The 18,310-nt window shown below is 41.7% G+C and overlaps 1 protein-coding gene across 1 annotated transcript in view; it reads right to left on the bottom strand.

Annotated features, from left to right (window-relative positions):
• The window catches only part of LOC149784956 (DNA topoisomerase 3-beta-1-like), a 107,196-nt gene extending 102,823 nt beyond the window's left edge, over positions 1 to 4,373 (bottom strand). The window contains exon 1 of the mRNA XM_089978610.1: positions 4,039 to 4,373. Coding sequence (XP_089834736.1) covers positions 4,039 to 4,278 — 240 coding nt within the window. The 5' untranslated portion in view covers positions 4,279 to 4,373. The remainder of the gene's footprint in view (positions 1 to 4,038) is intronic.
• Positions 4,374 to 18,310: the final 13,937 nt, after the last annotated feature.

Below are 18,310 nucleotides of genomic sequence, written 5' to 3'. Positions count from 1 at the left end.
CAGACTGCACAGCAGTGTATTGAATGACTTGTTAACGATTCACTTTTTAAGTGAAGACATTGCTGATTATGACCCATTATCAGCTATATATTTATGGAACTCTTGTGGACAGAGACAAAAAAGACCACTGTATATGGAGAACTATTCAGAATCGGATGGAGAAGATTATGATTTGGAAACAACCGATGGCAAATCAATATAATTTATAATGTGTATAAATCTCTATTGTTGCATTACATACATGTACTTTGAGGACTAATGGATTTTGCTGCGGACTAGTATGTCCTTTGTCCTGTTAGTCCACTTGACTAGTTAACAAAAAAGTCAGTTTCGAACCCTGATTTATGTCCAGCCAGACCATGAGATGAATACATGTGTAAAGTTTCCATGTAGTTTCTTTGGAGTAGCAATAACAAGCTGATTCTAACAGAGGGACCAAAAGCCAGACAATGCAAAACAGCCCTTCCCTTGAGCTCTTCTTGTCTATGAACAGTAGCACTATAAAGTCCAGAGCACACCAATTCTTAAGCTGTACTGAAGACTGCCCCTTCTGACATGGGTTTGGAAGCAGTAATATTACATATACAAGAGGAAATCAAGTTATACATGGCATATACAAGAAATAAACAGCTACCAAGGCAGTCAAATGGGGAAAAGGCAAATTTCGAAAACATTCACTGTACCTTTCTGGGAGTGAATTCATTCTTCAGACTAACCAACCGCTCACCTACCTGAATAGAGCCAAAGCAGCCAGTGCAAGATTGATGCACTGGGCACTTGCATTGCAGCCATATCTATTCTGCATTGTGCTGATCAAATGGTCTGAAAACAGTGGTGGCCTATTTAAGTAAATAATTTTAATTTGTAAATTGTCATAGTGAGTTATACATTGTTTATTCCTGGAAATACAGAGAATGTTTCTTTTCAGCTCATATTATGATTTCTTACAAGTATATCACTTATTTTGATGGGAGAGGCAATGTCTTTGTGTGCATCAAGTTGTATTGTACTGTATTTTATTTAAATGTAAATACAGTATATGTCCTGTTGCTTGCTTTGATAAGATGTGTACAATATTACCTATTGTGTATGCTTGGGTTCTATAAGGCCATCGATAGATGTTACTTTTACTCTATTAGTTGACCGACAGTGTTGCATGTGCAAGTTGTTGAATTCAAGCTTTCATCACAGGGGTTCATTACAAAGAAAATTATGGGTCTAACCTGTAACAATATAACACAAGGGAAAACACAAGTCCACACCCCTTGGTAGTTCCAACCCTGCTAGTTTATCCTAATTGCATCTGCTAATTTCCAACTTAAGCCAGTAGCAATCAAGAATAGTTTAATTTTCTAAACAGCTGAACACACTTCGTTCAGTTTGTGGCATATTGGAGAAAATGCAATAATTGTTCACCGATTTTGAAGTCTTGACAAGTAATTTCCCTGGCAGTGCCATTTATATTCGGACAGTCTTATATTTTCACCACTGGCCGAAAGATGAGATCCAAATAGCCTTGAGTCCATAAGAAATATTGTTAATGTACATCGTGATGCGTTTTAATTTTGGTGGCAAAAACAAGTATTAATTTTGGTAAATTTGGTATTTATTGCTGATTACATTGTTGCTTAGTGCACTGTTAACTCCTGAACAATACTTATTGTTTGAAAATACAAGTCAATACTTATTGTAATCACTTAAACAGTTATAAATTTTGTGTTTTTATTGATGTCCATGCATTAACTTCAAAGAAAATGGATGACCAGCAGTTGTTAGCTACGAAGATGGCACAATAAATTATCTATTTATTTCCTTGCTATCGTCTGCTTGTATTTAGCACTTAACTACAGACACGAGGTTGTTTGGATTTCACCTTTTGGTCAATGGTGAAACCCAAGACTATCCCAATGAAAACAGCACTGCCAGGGAAAGTACTTGTCCAGATGTCAAATAATCACAGAACAATTATTGCATTTTCTCTAATATGTCACAAACTGAACGAAGTGTGTCAAGCTGTTTTGAAAACTGAACTGTTCTTGATTATGACTGGCTTAAGTTGGAAATTATCAGATGCAATTAGGATAAACTAGCAGGGTTGGGACTACCAAGGGTTGCGGACTCATGTCTTCATTTGTGTTATATTGTTATAGGTTGGACGCCTAATGTTCTTTGTAACGAAACCCTGCGCTCTCATGTACAATGCTGTGGGTATATCTGCGTAACTAAGGCTTCTGTCTCCAGTACTGAAGAAGAACGCACACCAAATTTGACTGATTGACGAAATTAAAATAAAGCAATGCTTACCACTTGAAAAAAGGCAACTGTCACCAGAATATTCTGTTCAAAATAATTTCAATTTTTGACATAGGGTATACCACCCACATCTTTTCATGATATGTCAGCCTATTCTGCACACAGCTTTGAAAAGATGTAATGTTTATCCATCCGGCTATAGAAATGAAATATATTACTTTGGACTGTTTCTGTCAGCAGTTTGGTTGAGTAATTAGGTCAGGTTTATTGTTAGTTTTACAAAATTCAATGTAAAAATGCCAATAAATGGCAAGAGATATTAAGCAAACTAAACCAATCTTGTAAAAATGTTAGTAAAGTTCAACATTTTATAAAAAATAAGCTATTGCATGGAAGAGAAACAACAATGAATAAGATGCAATGCGTTTATGTCTTGTTGAGGAAGAAAAATTAGTACTGAATTTAGAAACAGACTATACACCTGGAATTTCTTGAGAATTTGTGTTTAGTGGCAAGTTCACATGTTGGGCAGCACATGACTTTGTATGTGTGGGACAACTTCTTGCAAAATTGGAAACTTGAAATAAAATGCAGTATTGTTTTAAGGTATACATTTCCATCTTTTATATAATGTATTTATTTGTAATGATTCTAAAAGATGAATAGTAATCAGATTTTCTGAGTTACAGGTTCAAAAAGGTCATGGAGTGGGTCTACATGCTGACATTTAGAAATTACATTTTCATGTGCATTTTGAGTCTAAATGTGGGATATTTCTGTACACTTTATGAATATCACTTTCCTTGATTAATGTACAATCATTCTTTTTTGAAACAAAATGGATTTTTGAACCAAAATAACACGTGATTCAATGGTTACAGAAATGATGTATCGTTGCGCAGAATTACCCGACACGCAGAATTGGCAGACATGGTAGTACTACATGGAGTGTTTTTCACCCAAGGTTAGTCCTACATGTAAGACCTGATGCTGATATTTATGTTGTGGGCATCAAGGTCTTACAGCCTAACTAATGGCACTGTGTAGCATGTTTGGATGTCGACTAACATTGTTACAAAAGTCAAATTTTCAGGAATACTTGAAACAACTGACAACTAAAGTAACGACGCTTTTATACAAAGTAAAGTCATGTTTTGGTCAAACTTTACTTACTCTGATGTCTTTTCTCTAAAAAATATCAAATTCTCACAAAAGAAATGGACCTATTTTCAAGCTTCGTTGGCCTACATTCCAGTTGCCTGGAATGCCAAACTCTAGTTAAGTTGAAATATTATTCTTGCACGAAATGAAAAAAATATATTATCCCTGTTGGAACTGTAAGCAACGGTTCGCTTCTTTCAAGAAACTTATCCCCAACATGTACCTACTTGAACTTACTTCGGCATACCTCGACTACTGTCGCATTGCAACAAATTCAAATGTATGTCAACGGAATGTGAAAATGAATCTATTTGCAAGTATCATATTTTCATTCCGCCAGGCTAAAGACAGCACAGTAAGTATATTAATTACACATAAATTAGTGAAAGAGTGTCAATATAGGCTGCCAAGTGTGTTTGATGTTCCTGAAACTTTGATTACTCATTCCGATGTTGTTGACATCGGAACATGCTATACAATGCCGTTATTTGGATAGTAAGGCATCACCTAAACAAAATCAACATGTGCTATGCCTTACATGTAGGACTACACGAAGGTATGTGCATACAAGGTTTGATTACAACATACTAAGAAAAAATGAGCTTCAGCAATAATAATTCATACCGGATCAACTTTGTCCCAGTTATTGTACTTTCCAACAAAGTCGAGACTAAAGACGTGACCACAGACGGACGTCATTTTGAAGGAAATCGTTTCGTTTGTCGGTGGAAACTTAGCCTTGTACTCATGCACAGAGCAAGCTCCGTTGGAGCCCTTCCTTGAATTCATGTTGCCATTTGAAAGAATCTTGGCGATTGACTGCGCCAGGGATGGTTTTTCTGCAACCATTAAAACTGTCTTCATTTTGCATTTGATTTATCATACAAATACTGCAGAATAAGTGTTACAGGACCGAACTCACTACACTGTACAATACAGACCGGAAATATATGGTTATGGGGAACGAGCCTATTACTAAATAAAAGTTGAAGGGTTACCAGTGGTTCCGGACCCGTGTAACTTAGTTCCTAAGAGATTTCGGGTACAAGCGATGCTTCGCGGATTTGCTTTCGTAAATATTGAGCAAAATACGTTTTAAATCTTTTTATTTGTGTTTATGTGTTTCGTCATTGTTCAATTTTTTTAAAACAAATACGTCATTGTTAACACAAAGATTAATTAATTTTGATGTTAATTCACCGCTCAAACATTTTTGCTTGCTCTGGAATAATAAGCGAATACTTTTAGACTTGATGCAGAAGTGTGCGTGTTTTAATTCCTCGAGTATTGCTGCTAACAGTACATTACTTGGTGTATGACATAATCTCTGACATATATGGCATATTTTCCGACATGTTAAGACCTTCTCCAATATGTAAGACATTCTCCGACATGTAAGACATTCTCCGACATGTAAGACATTCTCCAATATGTAAGACATTCTCCGACATGTTAAGACCTTCTCCAATATGTAAGACATTCTCCGACATGTAAGACATTCTCCGACATGTAAGACATTCTTCGACATGTATGTATAAAGTAATTGACAAATAAGAAGCTATCTCTTCTGGATTGCATGCAAATTTTTTGTTCTAAACAGCTTTTAGAATTTCTTCCCCTATTTCGATGTTTAAGATACAATTTCCAGAGAAGTCTCATATCTAAATCTGCTTCGTCTTTTAAATCAATAAACGCACTTTCTTTTTATACACTAATAGCCTGGTCTTACATTTTCCTAAATTCTCACTTAGCATCCTTATATTGTTTGTGGCTGACATACCTTAATCGCATGGACCTCCAATTTTCAATCCATATCCTGCAAAGTCGATTGGCCCCTTCATGTGCATCATGATCATCAGGTGACGAAAGTAGTAAATGGGGGCACCCTAGCGACAATGGGAATTAGCATTACAAGACCCCTTCGGCAACTCTAGCGACAATGGAAAATTAACATGGAGAAAAATCGTGGGACAATCTGGCGACAAGGGAAATTAACATGGAGAAAAATCGTGGGTCACTCTAGCGACAAGGGGAATTTAACATGAAACTATAGTGTGGGTCTGTCTAGCGACAAGGGGAAATTAACATGGGAATAGAGTTTGGGTTTGTCTAGGGACAAGGGGAATTGAATATGGGATTTGTTTTTTAAATTTAAATTTAAATTTAAATTTAAAAAAGGGGTAGGCAATGGAAAGGCTATCTCTTTTCGAGAAATATGGCTGGCCCTGAAAAGGGCCTTTGGGTTTTCTTCTTCTTCTTCTGCTTCTAATTTCTTCTTTTTCTCCACCAAGTTCTTATTTTATCTCCAACACTCTTTCTCTTCTTCTCTTTCTTTTTCTCCTGCTCTTCTTTCTTCTTCTTCTCTTCCTCCTCTTCTTTCTTCCTCTTCTCATTTTCTTCTTCTTTTTCAATCTTTTCGTTCCATTTGCTTATTCTTATTCTTTCCTCTTCATCCTCCTTCTCCTCCTTTATCTCTTTCATGACACCACTAATCTTGTCCTTTACCTTTTTTAAGTTATTAATTTCCATCTTTACACGATGGGGACTATAGGAATAATGGTCTTCAACCAGTCTTATTAACATCTGCTCCATCATTCCTAAGTTGTCTAAAACGTCTTGTAATGTTTGTATTTTGTCCATTTGGTTAGAAGCCATCTTCTTTTTTTATTCTTTGCAGAATGGTTTGAACGACGAATACTATGGGTTCTTATACTTAAAGCGCGTACGTGAAGGAAAGCATCCCCCTAAAACGTAAAATTGATCTTCCCTAGATCATGACCAAACAACGCGCGAACGTGAAGGAAAACATCCCCCTACTTTTTCATTTCATATAATAAAACCCAAACTATACTTTCTCATTTCATATAATAAAAACCCAAACTATACTCTCCACATACGCTAAGAAACAATAAACAAAATCCATAATCTACTATCCACACAATCTTACGTGAGCGCTTACAAAACCCAAACTATACTCTTCACATACGCTAAGAACAATAAACAAATCCATAATCTACTATTCACACAATCGTACGTGAGCGGGTACAAACACAAACACAAACACACAAACACAAACACACAAACACATACGCTAAGAACAATAAACTAATCCATAATCTACTATCCACGCAATCGTACGTGAGCGCTTACAGAACCCTAACTATACTCTTCACCTACGCTAAGAAACAATAAAGAAACCCATAATCTACTATTCCCACAAACATACCTGAGCTCTTACAAGCACCAACACACAAACACATACCCTCACACTATCTTGAAAAAGAGTTAGTGTTTATAATCACACTACTCTACCTACACACATTGGCAAATCGATCGTTATTTCTTTTCTAGAGTATTGGGTAGCCCTGAAAAGGGCTGTTTTTTTTTTGGAACTTCATGGACACCTGGTTAATGGTGGCACCTTACAGGCCTAGCGCCACATACACATCTTGTCCCCCAGTTACGTTTTACCTTTTTGGGGGAGAGAGCAGAGGCAGGATATGTCGCTTCAGAATCCCAATTTTCGCTCTCTGGGATTCTGAAATTTCTTCTTCTTCTCTCCTTTTCCTCCTCCTCCTCTTCTTTGTATCTTCTCTCCTCCTCTTTGTATCGTCTTTCCTCTTCTTCTTTATATCTTCTCTCCTCCTCTTCTTTGTTTCTTCTTTCCTCCTCCTCTCTTATCCTTCCCTCCTCCACAATGGCTTCCGCGGCCAGTTCATTTAATATGCGCCTGGCATATTCCAGATGCACATGAAGTTCCAACAGTTTCTCCAGTCTCGTGTTCATTTTTGGTGTTGATCAATCAACAAGGGTAGCTAGACTACCGAACGAGTTTCAATTTATAGTGAAAGCGCGGACGTGAAGGAAAACATCCCCTAAAAACATAAAATTGATCTTACCTACATCATGACCAAAAAACAACAACGCGCGGACCTAAAAGAAACACTTACTCACTTTTTATGCTACCCATCACTATTTTAAAATTTTTTATAAATCACTTCAATAGACTATCCACATACGCAAAGCAATCCAATCTAACCCCAAATTTACACCTCAAACACCAAAAAAAAAAAAAAAAGACATCATTTAATCTACTATCCATACCAACTTACTTAACCACTTACAAACACAAACACACAAACACATACCCTCACATTTTTTTTAAAAAAGAGTTAGTGTTTATTTTCACACTACTCTACCTACACACATTGGCAAATCGATTGTTATTTCTTTTCTAGAGTATTGGGTAGCCCTGAAAAGGGCTGTTTTTTTTTTTTTTTTGTTTGCTATGGCATTCTTTTTAGTTTCTAAGAATGCGATGTCCTCTGAGGATAGACTTTCTGGCGATAGGTCTGCTTCTTCGGAAAGAGAAGAAGAACTCTTTGGTGTCGATACGACAATCGACAAAGCCTCTGTCAGCTTCAGGTTGCTGCTGCTGCTCTTGTTGTTGTTGTTGCTGCTGTCTCTGAAGTCTGTACTTCTCTGTCCATTCTTCTTTTTCCCTGTTCATTTCTTCTCTGAAGAGCTCTTCTATCAGGTCTTCAGTGATTTTTAACATTCTCACATTCTCTATTTCTTCTGGCTTCAGTATCAGACTGTGTCTGACCCTATGCAAATTCACGTAGGCTTCGTTGAGTTTAGCTAGTTTGGAGCACATCCTCTTAGGAGGATGAGTCGACAATGGATGGTTAGACTGGAAACAACCCGGTTCTTAAAGTCAAAGCGCGGACGTGAAGGAAAACATCCCCCACACGGTTTTTGAGTCGCAACGTTCAGTGAGTGTCATGAGAGGGATAGTAAGAAATGAAAGAGCATCAATCCAACATTCTTATAGCTAAACAAAAGACAAAGGCATTTTTTTCAAAACACAACATTTTTTATTCAAAAATCACTTAACACTAAACAACAACTCAATAATCCAACAATATAACATCAAACAATTTTTTCAAAACACAACATTTTTTATTCAAAAATCACTTAACACTAAACAACAACAACTCTAACATTTTTTAACAACAATGCAACACTAAAAGTTTCTCCACTAGGTAAAGAGGGATAAAAGTCTTCCATGGTTTCTAGTAATCTAGGATGACTTCTCTCAAACTGTTGATTTCTATGGTATTATCGAATTCTGCATACAGGATGACGTTCACCGTTTCATCAGGGTCTCGGTCTTTAAACTGAATTTCCACACGAATCTGGCCGGATTTTATAGGGTGGAAATGTCCCTCGTCGCTGCCTTGGTCTGGAGTGAAATCGAAAGCCCACAAAGCGTAGCCTCCTGCATAATCCTCGTACGTAATACCGTGACTGGTATTGGTTCCTAACTGTCCGGTGGCTTCGTACAAGGACAAGTACGATCTCAAGTAATTCTTCTTTTTAAAGTCAGGTTCGAAAGGTCGGGTACACAAGGTCTTGCCATCGCGACTGACTTCGATTTTGGACACACCAAAGTGTTGAAAGTAGAAAGGATTTTTTTCGTCAGCTCCGTTGAAGGCTGTATTCTCGACGATACCAACGATCAAACGTTTGGGTAACTGTCCTTGGAACAGATGATCTTCGATCATGGATCGCTGTCCCTTGGGAATGGTGAAGGTTTTCATTTCCACGCGTCGTATGGGATACTTGGCGGTCGTTCTGCTCAACGTCTGACTGATGTCGTTTCCCACTTTAGGTAACACTTCCACACGGCGTACGTAGAGTCTGGCTTCTAGGATTTTGGTTTTGTAACCGTCACTATCAGCCATCAAATGGAAAGCGGCACTGCTACGATTCAGTCTCAGGCGGACATCCACCCCGTTCAGCAAATACTTTTCTTGCAACCACATGTCCAAATGCAAACGATCCATCAGTTCTAAACTTGTGTCGACTCCCGTGATTCTCTTTCTTCGTTCTACAAATCCATCATTGTTGTCTTTCTTTTCATCAGTTTCCAATATTTCAAACTTGGTAGGTTCGTCAGCTTCCCATACCACACAGGCATTGAGATGAGTGTTCTTGGCATCTATTCCGTACGTCAAGAGATTTTCCAGGTAGGCACGATAAGGGTAAGTATCCATGCTGCTACTGACCAGTTTGTTATTCAAATACAAGTCCACTCCACTGAACAAGGAATGCATGAAATTGTTGACGGGAGCTACTGCTTCATCGTCTATAGCACCTCCAGTCTTATCTAGAATTTTGACTTTCAGGTACAAGTAACTGCTATTCAGATCGATGTAATCTTCGGGCTGTCCTTTGATTTCAAACTCGATGGGAGCGGAATCGGTCAGTGAGGAGACGGGGTGAAATTCCACCCACTGGGATTCTTGCATCGTCATCATCGTGGGGGGCATGGCAAACAGATCCAGTTCCGTCTTGGAACAAGCGCAAGATTCTCGGTGCATCATTTTTTTGTCTCTTTTCTCAATAATCGAAAACGTCTAAGTCTCGAACGGTTCTTCTTTTCTTGGCCTTTCTCGCTTGAAGTCTGGTGAAAGGGTGTTTTCTTCGTCGTCTCTTTCTGCCTTGTCCTTGCTGAATGCCTGACTCGGTAGCGTGCAGGGCATTTATAGGTGTTTCTCGTTGGCCTAAAATGTCTTTGCCCGTTTGCAGCAAGACATTTTTGCCTGCCCTCATGAAGGCTTCTTTAGGGTTTTGTTTGTCGATGATGACATTTTGGAGAAATTCTTTGCCTTGTGTCAGTGCCGCATCTTTCAAGGCGTGCAATCCGCGTGTCACCATCGGTTTCAACACCGGGGCCACCGAACGAAAGGCCGATTTTAACATATCTCCTAAGCCGTGTCCTCGCTGTTGAGCAACCCCTCGGTACACTGGATACATGACTTAAGAGTCGTGAGAGAACCGTTTTCGAAAATGGAGTTTCACCGTGACTTTTCCTTTGGTGAATGGAATATTTTGTCCCAGATCTCCTTTTATAGCAATGTTGACCATGTCCAAATACGACTTACTGACAGGCAAATAGTGAGGATGGACAAATTCGCGGTGGACGTGGTAAGTGTTTCCACCTTCCTCGTCAGTGTTCGTGGCAGAATCCACTTTGAAAGGAATGATACGCAGTAACGGTACGGAGGTGTCTCCCACCACGTTGTACTCCACCACATCGGAATACACGAACATCAAATTCAGTCCTTGGTTCAGTTCTACCGGGGTACGAAATAACTTGCTAAAAGACTCGTTGTCGTAAACGATGGGTAATTCGTTTTTCTTGATCATGGTCTTTCTCATGTCCATGTCTCCGCCCAACATGTCATACAATTTAGGACAAAATAAAATGGACAGGATTTTACTCCGTTCAAATTTCATCAAGAAGCGACGAGCTGCTTTGTGGTACTCCATGGTGACATTTTTGTTGACATGCTCCAAAGCTTTCAGAAACACGACATTAAACCTGGAGGTTATGGTGCTGACCAAATGTTGACCACTAAAATAATAGCCTGGGGGAATGAACAAGTGATAGGTGGTGTACTTTTGTGTACGGGTTTTCTTGTCATATTTGACATTGCTATCCATCCACTGTTGCATTTGCTCGTCATGAACTTCCACATCAAAAAAATTTTGATTGGGAAGGACATTGAGGACTTGGGTCGGGTGAATCATTTCTACTAAAGCCACTTCCCAATGGGCTTCGTGATCTAACTGGATGGCCTGAGGTAATTTGGCCGTGTAACAGCACAACGTGTTCTTGGGAAACACCTCCATGGAACTGTCACTGGGTAAAGTTAAGTAAAATTGGTTTTGGTGACTCATAATTCCAGAGTTCTGTGGCTGTCCGAGGGGTTACTGGACGTCAGAGGCGTGTCTCCGTCTAAAATGGGGTTCTGGTTGTGATTGAAGTGGTGACTGGCACTGGCACTGGACACAAGGTTCCCGGGGTTCCCGTTCGAGGTGAATTTCAGGGAGGGATTAGGAAGCAGGTAACCGATGCAACTGCTCAATAAAATGGTCCACAATTGTTTGTCTCCTTGTTGCAAACTCAAATTGGCGATGGCTGCCCCGATGACACAATACACCACGAAGATTTGGCAGAAAAAGACGATTTGCGTTTTAGGCACACGTTCTCCACACCACACCCACAAGGGTTGTTTTTGTAAATCTTGCACAGAAGAACTAGGTGAAGGAGGAGTGGTCGACGTAGCTGCGTCTGCTGTGTGAAAGGGCATGATGGTCACTTCTTTTTATAGTCGATGACTTGCGAAGCGTCGATCCAAGAATCAAAACTGGGTGGATATCCTTTCCAACGTACTTTGACTTCTTTGACACGTCGTTTGCCCACTTTACGGGTTCTGCGTTCGAGAATGCTTTCGATGTCGTACACGTCGTCTTCTTTTTTGTAACTCGGGCAAATAAAACGTTCCTTTGAGTACTTCTCCGTTCATGTCTTCCAATTTATAGACGGCAGGATGACGGCCATGCACTCGTCCAATGACGCGAAACAATTCGGTCGTCCAGTTAGGTAAGTAACCTTTGTCGAAAGTGCGTTTGGTTTTGCCAATACGCACCCAATCTCCTACGGCCAACATTCCACTTTTCTCGGGGACAGCCCTCGTCGGGGACGTACCAAACAGACGCTCAAACACCAACACTTCGTTGTCGGGAGTCACGTCTTGCGGGGCACGTCCGATGCTTCGATGGTAAGATTGGTTGTACGCTTGCACCAGGTGCGGTAAGATGTCGATGTACTTCAGAGTGTGGTGATGCGTAAAATATTTCCACATGCGTTCTTTCAAAGTGCGTTGAAAACGTTCCACGATGCTGGCTTTGGTTTCGGGATTCTCGGTGGTAAAAAAATGAATGTCACGTTTCTTTAATTCTTTTTGGAAAGCTTGGTTCAGAAATTCGGTGCCTTTGTCCGTTTGCCATCGAAGAGGGTGACGACCGCTTTGTTTCAACACCCGTTGCAGGGCTCGCACTAACTCGCTGCTCGATTTGGAAGTCAAGGGCACGACCCAGGCAAATTTGGAAAAGACGTCGATGACACAAAACAAATATTTGTAGCCACGATTGTAGCTGGCCAAATGAGAGACATCGGCTAAATCGGCTTGCCATTGATGATCGATGCCTTCCACTCGGGTGCGACTTCTGGCAAACTTGCGTCGAATGGGTTTGTGTAAAGTGTAGGTAGCTTGTTCTTGTAACCATCGTTGCACTTGAGGTAAACGGAGACTTTTCAGTCGCGTTTTGGCAGCACGATACAATTTTTGAACTCCTGCGTAACCTGCAGGATGCGAGGGATCGTAGTAAATGCTGGCTAAGACTTTTTCCATTTTTTTTGTGTTGGTTGGTGTGTTAATAAGACACCCACTCTTGGAGGATGCTACTCTTTTTCTCTTGGGGTATTTTCTTGGATTGCAATGCTTTGCGTGTGCGGCCAGCAATAGGTGTCGAAGAGGAGAAGGATGTCTGAGCGGGGGATATCGGTTCTTGTTTCACTTCTGTCTTCACTTTCTTTTTCTCTTGTGAGGAAGAAGGGGTGGCCATCATCTTTTTAATCCATCCAATTCTGGAGGTAGGTGGTGTTGTTAACTTGCGTACTTTTTCTGGTGGAGTTTGAAACCCTTCCTCTTCTTCTCCTTTTTCTGTCTTGGTCACGGGTACTGGTGGTACTGGTACTGGTACTGGTACTGGTGATGGTGCTGGACTTTTCATCAAGGTCTTAAAATCTTTCAGAATGAGTAGAGCTGTTTCGTCTAAAGCTTTCTGGTGAAAGAGTTGCAGTCGTTGCAAGAGTTGACCGTACTTTTGCGATTTTTCTGTTTCGGACAAATCTTGGCGATCCATCAAGGACTGCAATTCGTGTTGTAACTGGGACATCTCGCTCAAATGGGGATTGGGAGGTAAATGCGGGATGCGTTGTTCTTGCCACCGATAGTATTCCATCCATCGTTTGTAAGGTACTAAAGCTAGTTTTCGTCCTTCCATGGGGTTGTCAGGGGTCGATTATGAGATCTTGGAACTTCCGAGGGCCTTTTTATCTTGCTCCCACCAGTCCTCCCAACATGGTTCCCAAGACTCCTTTCAGTATGGGGCCTAACAAGAGAGGTAAAATACCTCCACGTTGCACTAACATCTTCTTTTTTTGACGAATGGGAATTTTCTTTTGAACCATTTGGCGAAGAACGTGACGATGTTTGCCTAAGCATTGTTTCTGGTGTTTGGACAAAGGGATCGTGCCTTTCAAAACGTTCAAACAACATTCGCACACGGTATCGATGACCTCTTTGGAGGCTGTTTGAATGAGTTTTTTTCGTAGGGGTGGAGAAGCTTTGGACAGGACAGATAACATGTCCCCATGTTTGGCTAAACGTGGTGGCAGTCCTTTCCTTTTCTTTCCTTGGGGTTTTCTGGAGGGTGACATCTTTGAGTCTTCAGTAGCACCAAAAGAACACTGATACCCGACTTGGTCACAGGCCTTTTTTATACTGGAACGCGTCGCCACTGATTGTCTTTACGTCGTATCAGTTTGAGGACAGGCATGACACGTCGTGCAGGGGTACGTAACGGACTAAATCGAGCCAGTTCTTGCTTGGACAAATCCAGCAAACTTTGTAACATGCCCGATCTTTCTTGAACTTTGATTTTGAGAGAAGGTACTTTGTGAGCAGCAGCCACTGCCACTAAATTGGAAGGTCCTGCCACTGGGGAAGTTCTTTTGGGGGTCATCAACGGAGAAGTTCTTGGTGTGATCAACGTTTCCAAGTACTCTTCAGTTCTGGGTGTCATTAACGGAGAAGTGGACAAACGTGAAGCTGCCGGAGACGCAGTCACCGCCGTGGCAGGTCGTGGTTTGCGAGTGTAAGGTTGCGTCCTGGCCGAAGTGCCTCTCTTGCGACTAGTTTTCTGTGGACTTTTCTTTTTCTGGGGGCTTCTTTTCTTTTTCCGGGGTGGTGGTGGTGTCTGGTCAGAGGAGGGTCCTGCCACTGGAGAAGTTCTCCTTGGGGACCTGGTCTTTTTCTTCTTGGGGCTTCGTTGGACTTTTGTCTTGGGGATAACTTTGGGGGCATTAGGATCCCATCTTAAGAGTGAGCGAATGATGACCCCTCCTAGAGTACCGCTCCCTCCAGGTTTCAAAATGATTTGTTTTTTGGTTTGAGTGTCGATGCGGGGATCGGCCAGTTGGACCAAAGCGACTTTGTTTCGATCGAAAAAGCGTTTGGTTTGATGAGGAATCTGAATGATTCCTTGGAGTAATTGACCTGCTGTAACTGTTAACCATCGTAAGACTTCTTTCAGACTAGCTTCTAAGACACGAGCTCGTGTTTGTGGATCTTTTTCTCGACTGATGCCATACAAGGCACGAATCACGAATCATGACGCTCGCACTGAGAGTGAGACAGACGAAAAAGGGTCTGAGGTTTTTATAGATTTTTTTTATGGGGAGTGAAATGAAGTCGAGGACGGGACGTGTACAGGACAGGCCCTCCGTCTTGGCACCAGTGGTGAAACAAGTGGGTACGAAATCGCAAATCCTCGGGAGTCGTAGGTTTCAAATCGACGAGTAAATAGGCGTGTGGAGTTTGAGTGGCATCGTCGTACGCCTGAATCAACCAAGGCGTTCCTAACTGTTTGGCTAAGACTTGCACTTGCGATTTATCTCGAGGGCTTTTAAACAAGACCACGTAATGCGCATTGAGACTTATGGTGCGATGGGCTTTACTTTGTTGAAACAAATTTTGGGTGATGTAAACGACACTGGCATTACGGTGATGCCCTTTGCGCGTGAACCACAGTTTAATTTCTTCTTCGTCTTCTCCTAACATGTCGTCGAAAATGACCAAATGGGTTAGACGGGAGTCAGAGACGATGCCATCGTCTTCTTTAGGAATGCCTTCCACAAACACGATGGAATCGCCTTGACTTTCTCGCAAGAGGCTGTACGCCGATTGCCACTCTTTGTAACACCACACGATTCGTTGAGGGGGTCGATCGATCAAACGATGTTTATGTTCGATCAAACGTTTGACGACTTCGGTTTTGCCTGAACCGCTAGGTCCAGCAATGAGCATGTTAAAGGGATGGCGAAGATACAAAGCCTCCCAACTGGCACGATCTAAGTGTTCGTCGATGACTTTGACAGTAGAGGAAGAGGGAGCAGAGACAGCAGAGGTAGCCATGGTGTGAGAAATGTCACTTGTGACACGAAAAACAAACAAGACAAGAGTTTATATACTTTTTCAGAACACGTTTATTGAATGTTTTTTTCAAACATGAATACGAAAGACGAAAAATACATAAAAGCCAAAGGCTTAAGTACAAGAATAAAAGGCACATGATAACCATGAACGTGGAATAAACACAAGTGTCTATACAACATGTTTTGGGTAAAGTTCTAACCAGTTCTATAGTAGGGGTAAGGTCACACAAGTGTCCTCCCGAAAGGGTCTTTCAGGCCTGTCCACGACAGTCCTGTCCTGGGTGACGGGTTCTTCTGGCACCGTCACTAACACAGGTTGAAAAGTAACTTTTTTCCTTGAATAACTCTCGTGCATACTAGGCCACCTCTTGTGTCCAAGCCTCAAAACCCTGGTCTCGGTGATGTCCAACATTTGACTCCTAACCAATCTGGTTTCTTCTTCGTCAACGACATGGTAAGTTACTTCAATGAACAATGAACTATCGATCTTGCCTAGGGTTCCTTTTCATATACAGACCAATACCGACGTGACCGTACGGTAAGGTGAAGTGATTGGGAAGTCGCACTCGCTTCTGGTATACAATTTGATAGACTTTTTCCAAGGGTCGACTGACGATGTGGTGAGTGGGTAAACGTACAATCTTGTTCGGTTGATAAGTGGTCACTTTAAAGTTTCCATCCTCTCCCGATTGCAAGGCTTCTTTCAATACCCCAAAGTTGACCACTCGACTGGTACGATGATTCAGAGTCAGTCCTTTCACTTTGCACGTCGTGTGCACTTCTCCTTGTTTGTCACGGTATTCGTAGCCGTAATTTTTGGGACCACCACTGACGAAACTTAGAATCTTGTCGTCGGGATGCTCGTCTGTCCAGGCTCCTAAACGGTCTCCTTCGATGTCAGGGTGCTGTTGACTCGGGCGATGGATGTAAATGCAACTGTCCGTGTCAAAGTACAGGACGCGTTCTTCTAACAGTTCTAAAGCTTCGTACAATTTTAAGCGAGCATGAGCTGTCACGTAAGCCGCAATGATGACATTTCCAAAAGGGTCGTCTTGTACAAAGTCCAGATCTTCTTCGTAATTGACCAAGATCAAATCCTCTCGAACGATGTCCACGTGTTTCATGTATTTGGTTTTGTCGTGAATCATCTGGAAGTAGCGGGAAGGTTCTGTCAAATATTCCGTCTTGGGTAAACACGGTCGTTGTGCCATTTTACCCCACAAGCAATTTAACATCACTTTGGCAAACGATCGCCTGCCTTCGTTTTTTTCGATGTGGTCTAAAGAGATGCCTTCTTGTGCGTAGTATTTCTCTTTGAATTGTATTTGGTCTTCGGGAGTGTGACACCAGGAAGGATAGCCGCTGGCTTCTTGTTTCAGTTTCAAAAAGGCATCCACGTAGTCGGCGAAAATGCCTTTCTGAGTAGGGTCACCCTTGTGGTACTGTTGTGTCTTGGGAAAGTGGCAAATTTCGTACACTTTTAACAGTTGGTATCCCATGTCCAGAGCTTTGAACAATTCCACGCTGACCCAGGTTCCCGTCAAGGCACGTTCTTCCTGGCTGTGATGGCAAAGTTGGTCCTGGTTGCACGTTTCGGCACAAGTACGGCACAAGGGAAACATCAGTTTGCCTTGACAATGGTGAGGTAAGACGGGATGGTATAGGTTCGTGGGAGGCAAAACTTTACACTTGATCAAGCCTTCATATTGTGGAATGTTTTTCAGGTCGATGTGTTCCGTGAACAATTGCGGGTGCCCTACAGGAAAGCGACAATATTTGCAGACGTAGGGATACAGCGAACACACGTCCAAGTATTTGATTTCTTCTCCTTTCTCTTCGTCGGCTTGGTACAACAAACAGGTGGCATTGGTCCTTCCTCCGTACAAACTATCCCTCGGGTTCAGCGGGTCCATGAACTGGTAACTTTCCACGAGGCGTTTAAACTCGGGATCGGTTTTCAAACGGTGATCGTACTCGTGTTCCCACATTTCCACCACTTGGTATCCTTGCTGTTCTAACTTTAGGCGTCGCTGACAAGTGTCCTGGTACAAGTCTTCCATGGTTCGTTGCAAAAACTGATTTTTAGTGTCACGGTCGGGGTAACAGATGGGACATCCGTGAAATAAGCAACCGTTAAACTCGTACACGATCTTGGGGTTTTCTAAGTCCCAGCCATCGACCGAATACGTTCCGATGGTCTTTCCGCCTCCTCCGTTGCGGGCATGCTGAATCCATTTGTCTTCCTTGTCGCACAAGTAATGTAACCAACGTAGGGCTTTGACCGAGTATTGACGCTTGACATAGTGGGTCGTTTGAGGACTGATGACAGCCACGGTGTTTTCAGGCATGAATCGTTGGCGGTACACTAAAGAACACGCTTTGGCAATGGTGCAAGCTTCTTTCAAAGGATCGACCCTTCCGTGTTCCATGAACAGTTCTCGAAATTTTCCACAGCAACGTCGTAAAATGTCCACGTCGGAACGACAATACTTTAACATTTCTTCCTGAAAGTCGAAGGGGTCAGAGGCATGAGCCTTGTACCAAGCGTAGAAAGCTTCTCGTTGTTCGGTACGCATGTTGTCGGGGTCGTAATAGTGAGCCTCAGGTAAATGGGGTAGAACGGCATGTTGATTGGCTTCGGTATTGAAAAGGTGTGGAAAGTACCCTTTAGCCATTTCTGTCATTCCAAACGTTTTAGGCATTCGACTCAAAGGCATGGCCAAGTAACTCATCGAATCTTTAAACTGTACTTGTCCCACTTGC

The sequence above is a fragment of the Sinohyriopsis cumingii genome, chromosome 13 (genome assembly GCF_028554795.1).
Source record: "Sinohyriopsis cumingii isolate HCF-2022 chromosome 13, ASM2855479v2, whole genome shotgun sequence".
Lineage (NCBI taxonomy): Eukaryota > Metazoa > Mollusca > Bivalvia > Unionida > Unionidae > Sinohyriopsis > Sinohyriopsis cumingii.
The sequence above is the reverse complement of the archived record's forward strand: the minus strand, read 5'-3'. Positions and strand labels throughout refer to the sequence as shown.